At 34.5% G+C, this 21,309-nt stretch overlaps 1 protein-coding gene across 4 annotated transcripts in view; it reads right to left on the reverse strand.

Annotated features, from left to right (window-relative positions):
• The window catches only part of Synd (protein kinase C and casein kinase substrate in neurons protein Synd), a 258,095-nt gene that overhangs the window by 60,818 nt on the left and 175,968 nt on the right, over window positions 1–21,309 (reverse strand). For all 4 annotated transcript variants that reach the window (XM_089644715.1, XM_089644717.1, XM_089644716.1 and 1 more), the window contains exon 3: window positions 5,888–6,036. In XM_089644715.1, the coding sequence (XP_089500841.1) occupies window positions 5,888–6,036 (149 nt within the window). The remainder of the gene's footprint in view (window positions 1–5,887; window positions 6,037–21,309) is intronic.

Raw genomic sequence — 21,309 nt, forward strand, 5'->3', positions numbered from 1 at the left:
CTATATGACCCAATATTTTGGTTGTAATTGATTCACTATATCGTACCATGTTTTCACTCCTCACTTATTCTCTTCTGTCTCCATCCATTTATTATACATTGTACATTTGATGTATGGAAGTGAGGCATGGAACTGGCAAAGAAAGGATGAAAGTAAATTGAATGCTGTTAAAATGAGATCCCTGAGGCGAATGTGTGGTAAAACCATGTATGATCGTGTGAGGAGTGTGTAGATCTGCAAAGAATGCAAGGCTGATGAAGCGTAATGAGTCAGATCAAAAAAGGGACGCTTAGATGGTTTGGGCATGTTGAGCGAATGAGCGAAGAAAGGAGTGTAAGGAGAATATACGATTAAAATGTGAATGGTAGCAGAAGTCGGGGACGCCCGAGGAAGACTTGGCACGACCAAGAGAATCAGATACTTGAGTCGGGCAATGTCAAGAGTCAGAATAATAGAAGAGTATGTATGAGACGATGTATGAATGTGAATGAGGCAAGGAGTGTGTGCCAAGACCGAGTTGTTTGGCGGTCCGTCCTCTCTGCCTACTCCTGTGGGGAAACGGCGTGATGGTTAGTTGACCGATCAGTGGCTGAGTTGGCATCCCGTCTGGGTCCCACCCAGGCATCGTGAATTCAATTCATCGGGTAACCAAGTCCTCCATCAAGTGGCCACATTTCTATTTCGGAGAAACGACAAGCAAAATTTTCCGGCAACTGTGGTGGTAGAAGATTTTCAAATTATTGCGAGGCTTTTCGTAACCCGGGAATGTTTGCCTTTCTTTTATAATAAAAAAATGCAAAGCATCAAAACGTTCTCTCAGCCTGGTTAATTACAATAAGTAACCTTACCGGCCTTGCATTGCTCGGACCTCCTCATCGGTAAAACTGTTATACCTACGTCCTACATGGTTTTGAAATATTGGGTACATTATTTTCTTAGATCCTCTTCAAGTTTCGTACCTTATTGCCTCGTTTCCTTTCAACAGCGATGGAAGAAATAACGAAGGAGAGAATAAGGAAGGAATTACACTAACAAAGAAATTATTTAAAGACCTAGTCCAAAATCATGGCATCTAGTCTTTACCGATTTGAAAGAAGCTAAGGACCAGAAAGACTTATTTATCTGCTCAAGAAAGAATTTCGATATTTGAAAATGTTTTATCAATTTCAGCAGGAATAAGGATACATAGTACTTATTTTGGGCATACGGACGAACACGCACACTTCAATAGGTTTATCTCTTCAATGCAAAAAATATAGTGAAATTGCATAATACTGTCATGTATAAAATTAAGTCGGTCCTAAAAAGAATCCTTGGGGTACACCTTATGTTTAGGTAAATGGCCTAGAATAAGTGGTGTATTTTATGGGTATCATAATCAACGGGAATTAAAAATGCTTCCCAATGATTCCAAAAACAAAGGAAACCTCTATAATGATTTTATCATCATTGTAACTTGTCCGTGGGGGCGATCCACTATTGATTGTTGTGGCATGAAATCGCGGCAAGTAAGATCGACAATCACTTTTCATTAATTAAGTAATAGACAGCGCCCCTCAACTGCCGCGGGTGCGTGTTCGATCAAAGTGCCTAATAAAGTAGGCAGTTAGGCAGACATCAACACTAAAGAGGTTACATTTCCCAAAGAAAACCATTGAAATAGGAAGGTTTTTTTTTTCAATTTGTCTGACTTTTGACCTTTAAGGGTTCTTGAAGAGTATCCAAATATAGAAAAAACCTTAACTAGCCGGCAACGTCCGAGTTTTATATTTATTATTTTTAATAGAACTTTTTACATATTTATTTTATTTATTCGCGTTCTCTCGAACTCCATAAATGAAGACTCGTGTCCGTAATATTCCTTTCTCATAATTTTTCTTACTAAGCAATTAAAAAATATTGCTTCTTTTATTACATTTTTCAAAATTCCATTGCTCATAATGGAAATGAAGATGCGTTACGAAAATATTATTAGTAAAGGTAAAAATAAAAAGCTGTACAAATTTCATGAAGACAGAGATCACCGATCGAGAGTTTTTACTGCTTCAGATAAACAGATTTCTACTTACTACTACTACTGCGTAAATTACGTGACACCTAAAGTCTCTCGTCCTGAAGTTAATATGTAGATAAGTATGAGTATGTTAATATGTAGATAAGTACGAGAGTTTACGCTCCTTCACACACATATTGTAAAGAGAAATTCGGAAGAAATTTGTACAAGGACTGATTGTTTGACAGTTAATACACTTCTTGGAGTCAGCTATTATCGGTGATGGGTTTTAAGTATTGAAGTTCGTATCTAGGGCACTAAATGCCTTCAGAAGGATTCTTCGAATCTGTTTCAATTTATTGGAATATAACTCTAGTTTGAAGCGAGTATAACCTGCTCATACTAGTACAGAATTGATAAAGACAATATTTTATGATATAATGCTAAGTATACATACGCGAGCCGAACTGCCGAACTGAACCTCAACTTATGAGAAAGGGACATAAACAACGGAAGCAACCGCAAATGGCGCGAAATGCCGCTTGCAGTTGCTTCTTTCCTTTTCCGTAATTCGTGGCTCGGTTCGCGATTAAGTTCGAAAATGTATACGAACCATAATATATTATGATTTATTATTGAGAGCATTATGATATCGATTAACTTACTTATCTACAGTGCAAGGTCAGAACTAAACGATTCAATGTCGGATTGTTATAAATTTCGCTGTATTTAAGTTGAGTGAACAGGTTTGATTTATTGTTTTAGTGTTTAATTCGTAGAACTCCATTTAATTTTTTTAAATAAATTTAAAATAAATCAAATTTAATAATGTTATAATAATTATTAAGTTCTGCAAGTATTTCTGTTATTTTTACAGTTTGACAGTTTGATAATGGCCTCAAAATCCGGAACAGGCTTGACATTAGGTTGGTTCCTCCTAGGTACAGGAAGGTCCCGTGTTCGAGTCTTGGTTGCAACCTAAGCTTTTAATTTTTTGATTATTTTTTCTATTTCATATCGTTGATCTTATTTATGTTGCTTGAGTAAAAATAATATTTTTCAGTTATCCTTTAGCCAGTTTATAAAAATCACGCCATGGAACCCGTTTATTTTTAGCGGGCTATTAGGTATAATAATTGTAGGATTGAAAATTACATGATAGATAAAAAGGGCAGACCCTTGTAAAATCAGGAAATTTTAATTTTACTACAGATTAAGACATTTAAACATTAAAAAAAATGTTACATTGTAGGTAAGTACTTAATCGCGTGTCTGGATTCTCGACACAATCAGTTCACATTTCTTAAATGACACTTAAATTCAAAACAAATCCGTGTTCATTGAACACGTAGACTGTTACTAATTAGATTCTTACACGCCAGTTTAACGTTGGTGTGGTAAAGCCGGCCTTGAGCCTGGTTTAAGACCGTTTTAAGTTTTTCACTATACTCACCTTAGGCGCCTCGTAATATTTACACCGCGTTTATAAATAATGCGATTAGAATAAATAATACCACATTGATCAAGAGTTACAACCACTCACCGACTGACAGATCCACAACCGAAATTAGTATGATTGATTAAAATTTTACAATTTTCTCCTAATATTTGACTGTATTTTAAAAGCTTTTGAAAAGAATCTAATTTCTTTAAACAATTTTATTTTTCCGCAAAAGTTTGTAAAATAGTGAACAGATTTGTGTTCATGATTTGTGATTTGTGTAACTGTTAAATAAATCAGAATGATATGATTGCCGAATCACAATATTTGCTTAAATAAATAAAAACAACACACACCAAAATTCACTGATCAGAGCTGAAATACTGAACCCTCGAATTTGTGGTCGATTGCAACAAAGAACCTATACTTAATACATCAAGCTAAAACTTCTAGCGGACGTTCTGTAGCCGAATGCCAGGCATTCAGAGAACTTTGGTCCTGAAGCATAATGTAAGGTTCAGAATTCGGTGCGATAAATAACGTTTTGTTAACCTTCCGCCCTCCGCCCCGTTATTTGTAACCGTATGCCCACCCTATCGCACATTGATTTTTCACACATAATGGACCAATTTTCCAGCGAACACCTTTCATTAGAAGTGATTTACGGGGGCCCATCTCAGCGGAAATCAATTTCCTTGGTTTTGAGTGAAATTTCATCATAAAGGGACGGTAACTAACCATTGAGGTGACAATATAATATGATTTTGCCGCTAAGAGCTTCGTTGTAAACTCTCCCTTTTTCGCATAAAGCCACTCGTGTCAGATCGCTACGGAGCTTCTTTTCATATTGCGACCGGTCAGTGGGCAGGCGTCGTGAGTTCAATTCCTAGGCTGGCTAAGTCGTATATCACGACACAAGCAACTTTTACCGCTTATTGTGGTGGTAGTAGGAGATTTTCAAATATTGTCAAGATATTTATAACCCCGGGATATTTATCTTTCTTTAAAAAAAACACCTATTTATGTATTTTTTAAAGAATTACAAAAATTCCCGTGTAGAATAACTCTTTTCATTTTTTAAATATTTTAATTTCTCCTGCAACCAACATTATAAAATTTTATCTATTTAAAGCTGAACTCCACAAGTAGACCTGTTTCCTTTTGTTTTGAAGGTCAAGTGTGCAAAATTTCATCAATATGGGAATAAAACTATAGATTTGTATGCAAATCAAATCCATCCGCCCGCCCGATATCCGCGGCTGCCTGGCCGCCCGCCACCAACACACAGACACTCTTCTTTACATAAATAGATAGAAAATAAGACTAGGGTTGGCCGTTGAAAAATCACGAAATTTATTTTTAAAAGTATTATTAAAAACAAGAGTATATACTCATATATTTTTTTAATCTTATATAAAAATCACATGTCTCTGTGTTCGTACACGCTAATCTCCGAAACCGCCCAACCGATTTCAATGAAATTTTGTGAATGTGTATGGTTGGTTCCAGCTTGAAATATATAATAGTTTTGGAACCGATATGTGGCGCTGGTATCGAGATCTATATAATTATTTATAATCCTTTTCAACGAATTTTTTTTTTCAACTTTATCTTTCAAAAATACATACAACCACAAATTTTAACTCCTCTACACCCCCCCCCCCCCCCCCCCCAGCCCCCCACTCAATATTTTTAATTCGATTTTAAGGATTTTTTATAGGATAAAAAAGGGTATAATTCATTTTTAAGTTGTGTAAGCTTTATGTATTCATATTGACAAAAAATATCGTTCACCAAAACGCACTACATTAAGTTAAAATTCGTTACTATAATTTAAACAACAATATTGTTTAGACTTAAGAATCAATCTTAATTACCTCAATTTATAACAATTATTTTTTATTCATTATCAGTTAAGATTCATTTTATTTATTACACTCGAATGAGATATGAATAAAAAATGAAAAAAAAGTATTTCGAAAGTGTTTTATATGGAACGTTTTCGTGCGGCAATCTGTCAAACTGTGAAAGACATACTTCAAGGCAATTTTAAGAATACAGAACGGTACCGGTTGCATTTCTACTTATTTTTTTACTTACTGAACAATCTGCTGAAATGTCAAAACAATATCTACGATGGATGTGACTTGCGCATGTATTCTATGTATGTCAAATGCATAAAATATCCGACAACAGATAAAAGGCAAGCTACATTAAATAAGGTCTATAAAATGCTGTCTACATAGAAGGCGGTCTGTGGCAGGACAACGGCTGCCTCGGCTCACTAGTATTATATAAAAAATTTAAATCATTATTTTTAATTACTGCTGTGCAGATTTTATACCAACTTTTGGTAAGCCATATTTTAATATCTGTTTTGGTTACATCTTTTACGAGCGAAACAAATTTCAGTCCAAAGTTACAATGTATTTAAGTTTTTTTGTAATATTTACCTTATGATATGTGTCTTTCTGCCAGTTTTTGAGCTGTTGTATAACGTCATTGTAGAGGTTGTCTTTAACTTTAATGTGGAGGTCGCATAATCTATCGGATTCATTCAGGACGCCTTTCCATGCCGCTTCCATTGTACCATATTCAGGACCTAGGAAAACAAACGAAACAAAACCATTAGTTAATGCGAAATGCATAACTTCTTCATACAGTTTTCCAGAGAAAATTAATCATAAGTCATACAATTCACTAACATCCAAAAAATCAATTCTGCCGGATATTCATTTCCCAGCTCATCCTAGACTAATTAGTGACTACTATGGTATATTATATTTACATCACGAGATGAATCTGTATTTAATCAAATAGTTCCATACATCAGACTTTGAAGATTTCCTCAGGACCTTTGCCATATTGGGGACCTTGTGCGGGTGGGTATATTAACACATTCTTTGCGGGAAACGAGAAAACTCGTCATACGCCTTTTTAAAGTAAGACGCGGGAGACGAGTTAACTCGTTTTGTTGCGCAAAGCGGTAAGGAGCGGGAAACTTGTAGACAAGGGGTTCTAAATGGGTGCGGGGTCATGTGTTTTCTATTGTCGGCTGTACCCGATATATCTACCTGTCGATACAATGAGTTTGAAACACAACAAAGAAATAAAATCGTTGTCGCGTATGCTCCGTATCACATATTGAAGCACTATTAGGTTATAGTTTTTTTTTATATGTATTGAAAATTTCTAAATAATCTTGTAATTTTGTATGAATAAATTTCGATATGTTATTTCGATTGTGAAATACTGTTTTTTCCATGATTCCCAAGAAAGTAGAAAGTTTTTGTTCGTAAAAAAAGGAATTACACATACATTGCTAAGTAAATAAATAGAGACATCTTTTTAAAGTAAGACACTGAAAGTTTCATCGAAAAATATCAAACAGATCATAAGATATGAATATTTTGCGGAATGTCTAATTTTGGCACCAAAATTTTAAAAAAACACCCGCGCTTCGCCCCCAATTTGGCGGTACGACCATATAGTGATAAGGAGTTGAAGAAGTAGATCGAAATCATATTTTAGGAGGAACACGAAACAAAAGCCGGTCATCCCGGTCAACACGTGAACACGTGTTCATGCAGCTGAGCTTATCCTTATAAATACAATAACAAAATGCGAAAATATTACAATTTTTATTAACACGTGTTCCTATATCCTCATACCTCATTCGTGTTTTAGTGTTGTTGTGAAACCTGTCAATTCATTCGTTAAAGGCCTGCAGTCCTGTTTTCAACAGGAATACGAATGATTTGACCAGATTTTTAATAAATTTGTTAAATTTTATATCAGTAAGTTTTCTCTTATGGCTGTGCACCGTTGCCGAAGAGATCATGTCGTGATTTTTTCTAAGTACAAAAACAGAATTCATTCCCATTTCTTGTGCTGTTCATTTACCATAATTTGTGGTTCGTCTCGCACTTGTACGGTTCGGAGGCGTAGAAGCATCATAAGATTTGTCTCATAAAAGTGGAAAAAGGCGAATTGGCCGATTTTGCGCAAGAATTGGTTTAATAGCATCTCATTTTGCAAAATTTTTAAAGAGGAAGGTATTTTCAATGTGAACGATGGAAGATGGATAGGTACACCCTTCAGTACTTCCCTCACTTTTGTTCAGTTTGCAATGTTTTCTGTGTATTTCAAATACGCTATATACACCTTATTTTTAAATTTTCCGTAAAAACAAATACTGTTTTGGGAACAAGATAACATTATCTTTCAATGTATGTATTTAATATAAACATTACCATTTCTAAATAATAAAATTTTAAAATCAAACGTAAAAAATGTTGTCAAAAACGCTAGCCACATTTTTACTTCAATCATAGAAAAATTGTGAGAACTCGAAATTTCGAAAACACGTTTGTTTTGTTTGAAGAATTTGTAAGGAAACTTCTAACTACCTATCAAATTATGCAACCCTTTCATCTGGAGTACCCCAAGGGTCCGTTCTGGGCCCACTACTCTTCATCCTCTTCACAAATGATGTCGCTAAAATAATCGAATCATTTGGCCTTCTATCTCACTGCTACGCTGATGACCAGCAAGTTTATTTTTACTGCTTACCAGAAGAAATAAACAGTCTAAAAATTCGTATAACTGAGTGAATAGAAGTAATTACTCGCTGGATGACCTCAAATAGATTGAAACTGAATCCCACAAAGACTGAGTTTCTGTGGACTGCTACAAGCAGACGTCAGCATAACATTGAAAACTCCCCAATAACCATTTCAGGAAGTGACATCACTCCAAAAACTTGCATCAAATTACTGGGTGTCAATCTGGACGCTAATTTTTCCCTTAAAACTCAGGTGAACAGAACTGTAAGCACGGGGTTCTTTCAATTAAGGCAAATTTAAGCAGTGCGGAGAAACCTGCCAACAGAGGCGACTAAATTGTTAGTCAATTCCTATGTTGTTTCACGTCTAGATTATTGCAACGGAATATATGCAAGTCTCCCCAATTGTCAAATCAACAAATTACAATCCGTTTTCAACGCCGCGGCAAGGCTTATCACCGGAGTATTTAAATACTCCCAGATTTCAGAGCATCTCAAAAATCTGCACTGGCTCAAATGTACTGAAAGAATCCAGTTCAAGGTATGCTGGATGGTATTTAAGTCACTTAACGGAATGGCTCCGGCTTACTTATCAGAATTGTGTATTCCAGAAGATTCCAATTCCCGACAGTCAACCCTTAGGTCAGCAACGTCATCAGCTATCGGAAGGTTGAAGGAACCAAAGCGCACACCAGATATTAAGTTCGGTGAGCGTGCTTTCGCCGTGTCAGGACCTAAAGCCTGGAATGGACTGCCGCATGATTTGAGAATGATCGCAGACTCGACAGAATTTAGGTCTAAACTTAAAACGCACCTTTTCAGACAGTCGTATCCATAATTTCAGAAACCTACACTTTCACAGTCGACAATTTAAATTAACAAAATGTAAAAAAAAAAAAAATACTAAAAATAAAATAAAATAAATAAAAATAATAATTAAAAATAAATAAATAAAAATGATAACAACTAACAATTTGTAGGCTTTTTAAAACAGTTAAAATACAGTTTAATTAAAATAAAAACTATAGCAGACTTAAGGCGATGCACTGCGTCGTGTAATATTTTAGATTGAGCCGCTATCAATAATAACCCTTACGTAGATGGCGATAAGGTTTAAATTCCCGCTTAACACCATCCAGCTGTTTTGATTTAGGCAAGAAAAAAACATGGCCAAAAAGTGCCTTTTATTTTATTTTGTTGATGTTCAGGCATAAATATTTAAATGTTTTCCGATCATTTTATAAATAACTTAATTTGCCACATTATACAGTAAAACCATAACCGAAAATGGGTTCGTAAGTAGGAAATATTGAACTTTAAAGCAGTTTTCATAGGCCCTATACATTATTTTTTTCTGGGCTTATAAAAAGACTTATGTAAAAAATACTCGATTATTTCAAAGGCCAAGATGTATTATACTCGTGGTATTTATTTAAAGCATCTGAATCATTTCTAGGCGACCAAATTTTCAAACCAAAAACACATGATTTTGCATTACTACGTATGGCATCGCCTTAAGGTCATGCGATGACCAGTGTTATTTGATATAGTGTCCTCTGCGTGCAGTTTTATCTTTTATAAGCATAAACTTTTTAATATAAGTGTGTTTGTCGGAAGTGACTTGCCAGGTAAGTATGTTTTGGTATCTTTTCTAAATAACAAATGTAGATCCTAGGAAATAAATTGTACAGCGCCCTTGAGGTGATTTTTCACAAAACGGCAAATTATCCAATTATTATTATTATTATTACCTTCACTTTTATCTCGTTTATATAATAAAAATAATATTTTTTTTAAAATTTATACCAAATTGTTACGATAGCGGCGCGAAATAGGAATTATGTATTCATTTTGGCTATTTTTAGGATTTTATGAATGAATTCCGGTATAAATATTTGAGGTAAACTGGATATAATTATTATTTATCTTTCTAACGTCAAAAATTAAGCATTTCCACACGATAGAATAAAGATAAAAATACTTTTATATAATATGGACGCCCGGTCATATATGACCCTGAAACGCTGAAGGGGTTAAACATGAATGATGTCAGTTGTTAAAAATTTATACCATAAGGAAAACGACATCCGAGGTACATTGGAAAATCCTGGTAGTGACATCAGAGAATGGACAGGAATAAATTAAGAAAATTAATAATTGATCACGATTTCAATGGAAGAAGCATCTAATTAAAAGATACCTAGATTATGTAATCGAAATTCTTTAATGGCTCTAAACATCTTGTGATGCTAGCATTCCACAATGAAGTGCTGGTACCTACCCTGATGTACGACCTTGAGGCATAGAACTGGCAGAGAAAGGATGAAAGTACATTGAATGTTGTAGAAATGAGATCCCTGTGTGCTAATGTGTGGTAAAACCAGGTGTGATCGCGTGAGAAATATGGAGATCCGCAAATAGTGTAAAGGCTGATGTAAGCATAATGAGAAAGATTAAGAAAGGGACGCTCAGATGGTTTCAGCGTGTAGAGCGAATGAACGAAGAAAGGAGTGCAACGAGAATATATGAAACAAATGATAGTAGAAGTCAGGAACGTCCGAGGAAGACATGGCATGATTAAGTGAATCAGATACTGGAGTCGGGCCATGTCAAGAGTCAGAATAACAGAAAAGTATGTATGACACGATGCATACAGTGTGCCAAGACAAAGTTGTTTGACGGTCCGTTCACCCTGCCTACGGCGTGATGGTTAGTTAGTTAAGCTCTTAATATTTCGCAGAATCATTGATAAAATTTTAATTAGTATTTAGTCGAAGCAATAGGTACTTCTTATAACAGTTTCAAAGGTTTTAACCAATCAAATATAATTTTTTTTTTAAATGGAATAAAAATCATTGTGCTAAATATGTTAAAAACCAGTCAAAATTTAGAATGTAGGTTTCGCAAAATTTATGATGTAATATTGGTAAGTTCTCTTGAATCTCATAGGTTTGTATGAAGCCTAGTTAGTTTCACAACGAGTGGAGTCTTCGATGGAATTCATTCTTGTCACAAATCAAACCAGATTCCGCTTCTCCAGTTTAAAGTTCGCGAGGTCGCGGTCGGTTCTAAATAACAACACGCAGAAACAGGCATTTTGAAATGGTTCAGAGACATATAATTCAATGGTTAATGTATGAGGAGACTCTCTAAATAATTGTTGCAAAATTACTTAATTTATATGATTCACAAAAGAGTTCTTATTATTGTATGTAGATCTGAATAAGGTATTCTACTTCATCTCTTCCCTGTCCACGTCATTCGGCCTTCAAAATACCCCAGTGGATTGCACTTTCAAAGCCCGCCGAAACGATCGAAATCTGACGGGATACGCTTGACGTCATACGTACCTCGGTTTAGTCGAATAACAATAAGATCAATCCCACTCACGTCGACATAAAATCCTAAGATTAACAAGATTTCCAAAAACGTGAGTTCTTTTGAAATAATTTTTAATTAAGCAGTGCTAATCCATGTGCGAGTCTACACATCACAACTTTGCACAAAATTGTCTGCATTTCAATCGGTTTTTTGAATTAACTCTAACTAACTAAATAACCATCACGACGTTTCCGCGCAGAGGAAAGGTAGAGAGAACGGACCGACAAACAACTCTGTTTTGGCACACACTCCTTACCTCATTTATATTCATACATCGTCTCATAAAAACTCTTCTATTATTCTGACTCTTGACATGGCCCGACTCAAGTATCTGATTCACTCGATCGTGCCATGTCTTCCTGGAGTGTCCCCAACTTCTGCTATCATTCGCATTTACGTAATTATTAACTCGTCTACTCGTAATTATGTATAATTATATATGTATAATTGTATAATAAAATGTATACATTCAGAATCAGCATGACTATGTTAACCCTTCAGGTTTTTAAATATTTTTACTAATAAGTCCAAACGACATGGTGAATTTTCTTTTTTATTTGGAATGCTCCCTAGGTATCTAAAATGTGCTACATATTATTTATTTTTGAAGTTTTCGTTAAAAAAAATACTATTTTAGAAAGTAGATAAAATTATCTTTGAAATACTTGCATTAAAAAAAACAGTGATCTTTCTAAAAAATACGTTTTTAATATCAGACATGAAAATGTTAACAAAAAAACTTACCAGGACATTTTGACTGGGAACGTCCTTAATTTTGAAATAATCCAATATTTATAAAACATATTCCTTTTGTGTAAGTAATAAGTAATAAAACTGTCACTTCACTTTTATGCCGTTTATATAATAAAATAACTTTCAACTGTCAATGAAAAAATGCTGAAATTCGTAATCATGCACTTAGACCAAGGCTGCCCAACCCCAGGCCCGCGGGCCATGTGGCCCGCGAATGAATTATAAGTGGCCCGCGTGAACCATTTTCAAAAAACCCGCCAATCCGCCAATTTAAAAAAAGTGTCGCGGGCCCGCTGTAAAACAAACAATGCAGCTTGCGCGCGGTCACCAGTGTTGCCAACGAAGGCGATTTATCGCTATTTAGGCTACTCAGAACGAGAATCAGCGACGAAAAAATCTAACTTGTTGAACTTACTTTTTAAACAAAAATACACCGTCTTTTGACATAATATTTTTTGCGTCCGAAATGGAATCTTGTAGCCACCCCCCCCCCCCCATGGAATTCGAAAAATTGTTGTGGGGAATCACATATGATGTTTTCGGGTGCGCGGAATTTTTTCTTAGCGAAGTTCCGTAACTACCCCCCCCCCCATGGATTTCAAATACTTTGTGGGGAGCACTCATTTTGTGGGGAATTATGTTTTATAGAAATTCTCTAACAACCCCCCCCCCATGGAAATAGGAACCGTCAGGTATTCAGTGGCCCGCTAGTGATTCAAAATCGTCAATTTCGCCCAACTGTCAAAAAGGTTGGGCAGCCTTGACTTAGACCATTTTTAAAATTCATGTAATAATATATAAATATTTGATACAAACTGTGAAGAATAATTATTTATCTCCAATGACGAACATGTCACATACCTACGCATTATTGAAAAAAAAACGTAAAAATACTTTTGTAATGTACTGACGCCCCGGTCAGATCTGTCCTTTAGAGGCTCTAATAGAATATGATGTTTGTGGCTAGTAATGTCCTTCCGAAGCCTGCAGGGTTAAGCCGTAATATTTTTCAATAAAGTTCCTTATTATATCGCCATCGGAATGGGTGAAATTTTAGGGCGGGTCAAAGGAATTTAGGAAGTGAGTTGTTCATTTATTGTGAACGCTATGATGCATTCTAAGGCAGTGATTTTTTTAATGATAAACTAATGTGTATAAGACAAGGTTTTACGCATAGCACAAAGAATAACAAATAATTATAAGCAATAATTAGTTGCCTGAAATATCAATACAAATTGAAAATATCTCCCGAGCAAAAAGTCAAAAATATTTCACCAATAACTGAAGATATAATATGTCTCGACGCCATCTAGTGAGAAATTTTAGCACTAACAAAGCATTTCCTACAAAAATAAAGTTGGTTGTTTACAGGTGGAAAAAATATAAAAAACAGAAATTGTTGATTGAGGTACTTGTACATATTGAATTATTTGGCGGGTTGGAAATAAGCCGACATAGCTCAGTGGTTTCAGAGCACCTGACCGTACATCATAAGGCACGGGTTCAATTCCCATCGGCGGCATTTATTTTTACTTGGGAGATATTTTCAATTTGTATTGATATTTCATGCGACAAATTATTGCTTATAATTATTTGTTATTCTAAGGCAGGGCTATCTAAGCAAGAAACTTTGATACAGTTTGAATAATTACTGCAGCAGAGAGATTAATATTTCTTCATTTATGTAAAAGCATTTTTGACCGCTTTCACTCTCCTGAAAAGCTAAGATTATTTGTCACTTACGCCTATTTAGCTCGGGGCAGTTATTATAAATATAACTTAAAAATAATTTTCAAAAATACAAAAATAAACGTATGTCGAAATATTTATTTGATACGATGAACCCATCAGAATGGAATTTAATCCGTCGAACGCGTTATCGATAAATTAAGTTTATTATCTTTATCGGCCGGGCGTTGCGTGGATTGTGGGTTGATATTTCCGCGTAATATATTTTCATTAAATACATTTGGTGTTAAAATAAAGCATTTTTTCTTCTAATATTCTAAAGCAAAATTTCTTCTCAGTAAACAGGTCAGAGCAATCTATTTAAAATTATATTCAAAATAATCGTATATTATTAATTTGTACCCTGATGATGCTTGAGCAAAGCGAAACCGGTCGGTAAATGAATCAATTTAAAACTTGTGTTTTTACACAAAATAAGGGTGTATTTGATTATAAAAAGGTATTTTCCAAAATACTCATATCATACTATTAACAACGGTAACCGGATAAATCATCAGAATGATGGTTCATCACATCTTTAAAAAGTTATATAAAGCCATGAAAAGTGATGATACAAAAACTTTATTAACTGGGTTATGTAGGTTAGGTTAAAAAAAATCATCGTTTCTAATGACTTTATATCACTTTTTAAAAGTGTGTTGAGTTGTCACTGTGTTGAGTTATCATGGAACCATTAACAACATACTATTCAAGGTAACATTAGATATATAAGAACAGTCATAGAAAAAATGTAGGATGGCACAGTAATAATAAAAAGACAAAAAATTAAGGTATATTTAAGTTGGACATAACTTCCCCCACTAGGCGAACCTGTAATGAGGCAAAATTTTGACGAAATTAATTCGTACAGCGTCTATGTTTTACAAGTACTACATACATTGATGTACTACATACGATTATAACATGAGTTTACTAGTAGGTAAAACATTACTCATAGTCCAAAGTACAACAATTAAATAAGAAATTCGCTAGACTTGGGTGAGTTCACCGGTTATTGCACGACCTTTATTGAATAACCATTGTTTGCTGACGATTTTAAATTGATTCAAGATTTTTATTTGTTTTGTTTCGTCAGATACGTAGGTTATTGTATAGTTCAGGCGCAAAATATCTGAAATTTCTTTATTAAATGTAATTATTGTTTTGGGATTCAGTAAGTATTCGTTTGATTTATGTTCGTAATGTTTAGTTTTTTTTTAAAGAGGCTAGTTAAGCTTGTTTTGTAGAACATCTAGTAATTGAAGTTTTTTTTTTGGTCTTCCTTTATTCATAAAATTTTAAATGATTACAGTTTTATGTTTTCTACAGCCACCATACTAGGCACATGCCCGTATTATGGTAGCCATATTTCTTTAGATTACAATGATAAGATGTTAGGATATACAGAAATAAGAGAAAGAAAAAAAGATATAAAAATAAGAAGAAAACATATGAATATAATGAAATAAAAGAGCAGTTAATTTAATTTAATGACACGAGACTTTTTTTGCAATAGTTCCTACCCTTTACCAATAGCCAATTCTGAATATTTGTATATATAAAGATGTTCAGTTTCCGATTTTCTGGTATCTATATTGAGTGAATTGAATATCTTGGGAGCAATATATGAAAATTGTCGCTGGGCAAATGCTGTTTTTGTTGGAGGAATTACACACATGTTAGGTGTGACGAGTAACGCGTATCAATATTTTGTTGTGTTTTTTTAATGATATTTTTTTCCATATGTATAAAAGAATAGTCTTAATGTATAATTGACGAATATCTAGTAAAATAATTTTTTGAAAAGTGGCTCTGATGGGTTTGTTTTTTTTTATAGTTTGTAAAGATATATTCAATGCTTGTTTTCAAAGTGACTTTAAGGATAACTTCTATGATTAATTTTCTCACTTTTGGTAGTGAATCTATGGCCGAAAGTATTGCGCCACCCCATGCTAATATTCCATATTCGATTATCGACTTGTAGAGAGCATACCATTTAGGAGTTTTTTCCAATTTTGTCATGTTATTCATAACCCGGGATTGTATGTCTTTAAAAAATTAAATTATTGCTTAGCAATGGCACAACACAGGTACGTCGTAGGTAGATGATTCGAATTCTATAATACGAGTGAATGATAAAATTCTAACATCGTGTTTGGCGAAGGTGATAAAAACAACAGTTAGCTCGGCTGATTCAGTGACTCACCACATTATAATGATGGCAGAGTCCATTCACAATTATTTCAATCTAGCAAGCTGAACACACAATATAGAAATACACCAAGTGTAAATGTTATTATCAAATACGTGTAAACTAGTCCCAGCGAGGGCTCGTACGGACGTCATCGAAGTTTGCCCTCTTTCTTCTCACGCGTCTTGTTTAAAAACGAAAAAGACAGAAGATACCAGAACGAGGATACACATACGATCTCTCGTTGATATTAGTATAGCCTCGATTGCTCGTTGACTAAAACTATGCAAGTCATTAAATGCAACTATAAGTAGTCCCGGAGAGAGGTCGTAAATGATGTCATCGTTTTAGTAACCGGTCTATTTCGTTTTCATACAGAAGAAGAGAAGGAAGTTTTTTTGTTGATGATGTACTTCCGACCTCTCTCTGGGACTACTACTGTAGGTATATTACATCATTGAAGAAGATAATGTTAGTAAATCCAAACGAAACGCAATAAGACACATAAAATAAAAAGGTAACGGTCGCAAATAGGGATCCAACCAACCCAGGACCTCTGTCTTACCGGGACAACACTCACCACTGAGTTATTGAGACCTGATTATTTTCCGTCATTTTTATCGATCTTATATCTCAAATAAAGAATTACCATTATTATCCTTAACTAACTCCGACAAATTTTGTTAGGTGCTATCTTTATACATCTACTTGCATTTCTATTGTTTCCTTGATTGAAACAATAAATGAATGGTTAAAATGCAATCTTGGAAGTGGAAATTAACTCGCTTCCCTATATCCGATAGAGCTGAGACTCGACACATCGACTCGTTGTCGATGACAATGCATTCTATCAACCATTGACGGCACTCATGCACACGCACGAATTTTTGAGAAATAAGATGACATGATATAAAAAAAATTACAGCAGTTAATATACAAAATAAATTTTGTAAGTACTATCCAATTAAGATTTGAGTTAGGTGTCAGCGGTGTAGAGGAATGTTCAATCCTTGGTCAAACCATTTTTTTCTCTCAGAAATCGGATACTAGCCCAAGAGATGGCGCAAGTAAATCGAAAATTTAAAATACATGTAATATAGTAAAAAAATATTCTTTTAAGTTTTACCCGAATATATTTATAACCTAGAATGTCTTGGATATACCCATCAGTTCCTTTTCTAATACCTTTCACTTCACGGCGACGATATTTGCAATCTTTATATATCCATACAAATTGAAAGTATCTCCCGAGTAAAAATAAATGCCGCTGACGGGGATATTTTTACTCGGAAGATATTTTCAATTTGTATGGATATTTCAAGCGACCAATTATTGCTTATAATAATTTGTTATCCTTTGTGCTATGCCTAAAAAACCTTGTCTTAAAAACATTACTTTATCGTTTAAAAAAATTATATAATCTTTGTAATTGTGGTTCAGATTATTATTAGAAAATCCAATTAAAATACGCCATTGGTGAGATTGATGGAAAATTTAGCATCGGTATTCAATGTGTGAATATTTTTGATAACAGGAATAAAGTAATAAATTTTTTTTTTTTTTTTATAGTGAATACCTCACAAGAGTCCCAACTGCTCCCGTCTGGAGCCAGTGAGACTATGGCATCCCCAATTGGGGGATGTTGTGAGGCTGAAGGTAAGTGGGGAGGAAGGTGGGGAAGTACCTGGCTATTCAGATCTAGTCACTAAACACGGCTAAAGCCATTTGGAGCAACGTTTCAATTCTGAATGGTGGTCTTACACCAGGGCGATACTGGTAGTATCTTCCACTCTGGAACGTGCCGCAAATATACTATATATTATTTTAATTAATTAATTGTGAAATAACACAAATTAATCAAATAAAATTTATTTGCGCACGCCGGGTTCGAACCCGCGACCTTCGGAATGGCAGTCCAATGCGTTACCACTGGACTATGCCGGCCGTCAAATATACTAATACTAATACTAATACTACAATCTCAAGCAAACATTAAAAATTAAATTGCTGTAGATTGGAATGGAGATTATAGTAAAAATTTTGCACGCAAAAATACTGAAGCAATGAAAAACTATAGATAACAAAGTAATCTTTACTTTATGAGAATTCATAAAATATTATGGCTTTAGTACAGAATTGCGTTATTTGATTAACACTTTAAAAAATCAGAGTATTCGAGATATAAATATAATATATTTTATAATTATGCGATTTTTTTTGGAAATGGCAAACAGTTTTTTTTTTTGCGATTTTCCCTTTTCAGCGTTCCATTGGTATGAACCAGGATTCCATTGCACCTTGCACCCACAAAAATATATATAATGAAATTAAATTCATTAGTAAAAGTATTATAAATTTAATCAGTACAAAATTTAAAAAAAAACTGATGGGATAATTTCATAAAACTAACTAAATAACCATGACGCCGTTTCCCCGCAGGGGTAGGCAGAGAGGACGGACCGCCAAACAACTCGGTCTTGGCACACGCTCCTTGCCTCATTCACATTCATACATCGTCTCATACATACTCTTCTATTATTCTGACTCTTGACATGGCCCGACTCAAGTATCTGATTCACTTGGTCGTGCCATGTCTTCCTCGGGCGTCCCCGACTTTTGCTAGCATTCACATTTGCATCGTATATTCTCCTTACACTCCTTTCTTCGCTCATTCGCTCTACATACCGAAACCATCTAAGCGTCCCTTTCTTGATCTTACTCATTACGCTTACATCCTTGCACTCTTTGCGGATTTCCACATTTCTCACATGATCATACATGGTTTTAAAACACATACGCCTCAGGGATCTCATTTCTACAGTATTCAGTCTACTTTCATCCTTTCTCTGCCAGTTTCATGATTCACTTCCGTACATCAGGGTGGGTACAAGCACTACATTGTGGACTGCTAGTTTCGTTTCTCTGTACAATTTTTTGCTAGCGCCAACTGCGTTCAGTCCTCCATTAATGGAGTTACCTGCATTTACCCTTCTTTCAATATCTCTATCAGCCTTTCCATCTCTCTAGAACATACTTCCTAAATACACAAACACATCCACCTGCTCCAAGTATTCCTCATTCCCAACTATATTGCGTACTGTTTTCGTACTCTCTCTTTCAAACACCATTACTTTAGACTTACTTACATTCATCATTAACTCATTTTTCATACATACTTCGTTCATCCTAGACACGAGAGACTGTAGATCTTCCATTATATTCTGTTCATCGACATAATTATTTCGGCATCCTCATCTTGGGTATGTTGTGAGGCTAGAGGAAATAGGGAGAGGAGAGAGATGGTTGAGAAGAAGATTAGGAAGTACCTTGCTATTCAGATCTAGCCACTAAATACGGATATTGCCATTCCAACGTTTCGATTCTGAAAGGTGGTAATTTCACCAGGACAGTACTGACTGTATACAGGGTACATCGGCAAGTACCCGACAAACTTTAACCAGCTATTCCTCAGCACATTTGAAGTAAAAAATGTAACATTTTTTTTGTCCGGTAACATTTTTTTTCCATTAAAAACAAAAAAAAATAAAAAAATCCACACTCCGTCACTGTCATTTGCATTGTTTCTCGTGTTCAACAGCTGTTATTAGCAAGTGTGTCAAAAAGTGTCTTCGCTCTTTCGTACACACTAAATAATAATAGTTAAAAATGAGACGAATGGTGCCGTGCCATTTCGTTGTGATTGTAAAAGCGCGCCAACGTAGGTACGTACGTACATTATTCAACGAAACTCGAACAAAATATTGCCAGACGGGTTTTCAAACTTTGACAAAGGATAAAACATTGGTGACATGTGGTGAAAATAAGAATAAGTAATAATTTTTTTATTAAAAAAAATGTTACCGGACAGCAAAGTGCCAATAACATTTTTTACTCCAAATGTGCTAAGGAATAGCTGGTTAAAGTTTGTCGGGTACGTGCCGATACACCCTGTATAACAAATATTTCAAAAGTTTTTTTTTCTCTTCTATAGAAGCGAAAGTTTGTGGGTGAGTGAGCATCTTAATTAGGTGGGTTGTAATTATGAACATTTTAATTAAGTGCACAAGATAATTCAATCATAGGTAGAGAAGTAATTGGTTTTTGATCAAGTTAATGCAGAAATATTTTTGGTATATTGAATGGGGTATATTTAAAAACTATGAATAGTGATAAAAATGTGTGGAACATCTAGTTGATTTTTCTGATTATGATTACCGTACTAAAAATATGTACAAAAAAAAGAAACGGTTCCAATTGGCTACAACATCATAATAACGTTGTAACACCAATGTCCAGTAAAATGTACGTCACCGGTGAAACGTCAATGCCGTTGAATTAAAAAATAAAAACGAACATGTCGTTTTGGCGGCAAATCGAAAATAAACCATTTTAAATCATCACAGAATATTTATTGGTCAACATAAACATACTATAAAAAATTGCTAATTTTTTTCGTGAACCATTTTTATTTTTTTATGCTGTGAATAAAAAAAAAGTTAAATTAATAATTACCGACAAGTTACAGTTGGTAATTATTTATTTTACTAGGCATTTATCGTCTTTAACTATTGTTTTGGTGTATTCCGGTAGGCTGTTAACCCTTCAGTACTTCCCTCACTTTTGTTCAAGTTTGCAATATTTTCTGTGTATTTCAAATACGCTATATACATTTTAATTCATAATTTTCCGTAAAAACATATACTGTTTTAGAAACAAGATAATATTATCTAACGGGTGTATGCATTTAAAAAAAATTCAAAATCATAAAGTTTTAATATCAAACGTGAAAAATGTTGTCAAAAACGTTAATCACAATTTTATTTAATTTTTTACTACAATCTTACAAAAATTGAGAGAACTCGACATTTAGAAAATACATTCGTTTTGTTTGGGGAATTTGTAAGAACATTTTACCTTCAAAATTATCTCGTTCATATAATTAAAAATAATTTTTAAAGTTAAACTGATTGTTAAGATAGCGGGGCGAAATATGAATTATTCGTCTTGGCTATTTTTAGGATTTTATTAATGGATTCCAGTATAAATATTTGAAGCAAACTGTGATGTCTGTACGAATGTGGATGAGTGCAAGCGAGATGGAATGCTTGCAAGATCTTATAAAAGGCGATGCACGTTAGTTGTGCCCCTCTTTTGTTACAAGCAGCTCCCCAATAAATATCAGTACCAGATCAAGTACCAGTATTATTGTGTACGACCTTCGCCCGTTACAATAATACTCAGCCTCTACACTACATTGG

The sequence above is a fragment of the Hesperophylax consimilis genome, chromosome 21 (genome assembly GCF_061612785.1).
Source record: "Hesperophylax consimilis isolate HC1 chromosome 21, BYU_Hcon_1.0, whole genome shotgun sequence".
In the NCBI taxonomy this organism is placed as follows: domain Eukaryota; kingdom Metazoa; phylum Arthropoda; class Insecta; order Trichoptera; family Limnephilidae; genus Hesperophylax; species Hesperophylax consimilis.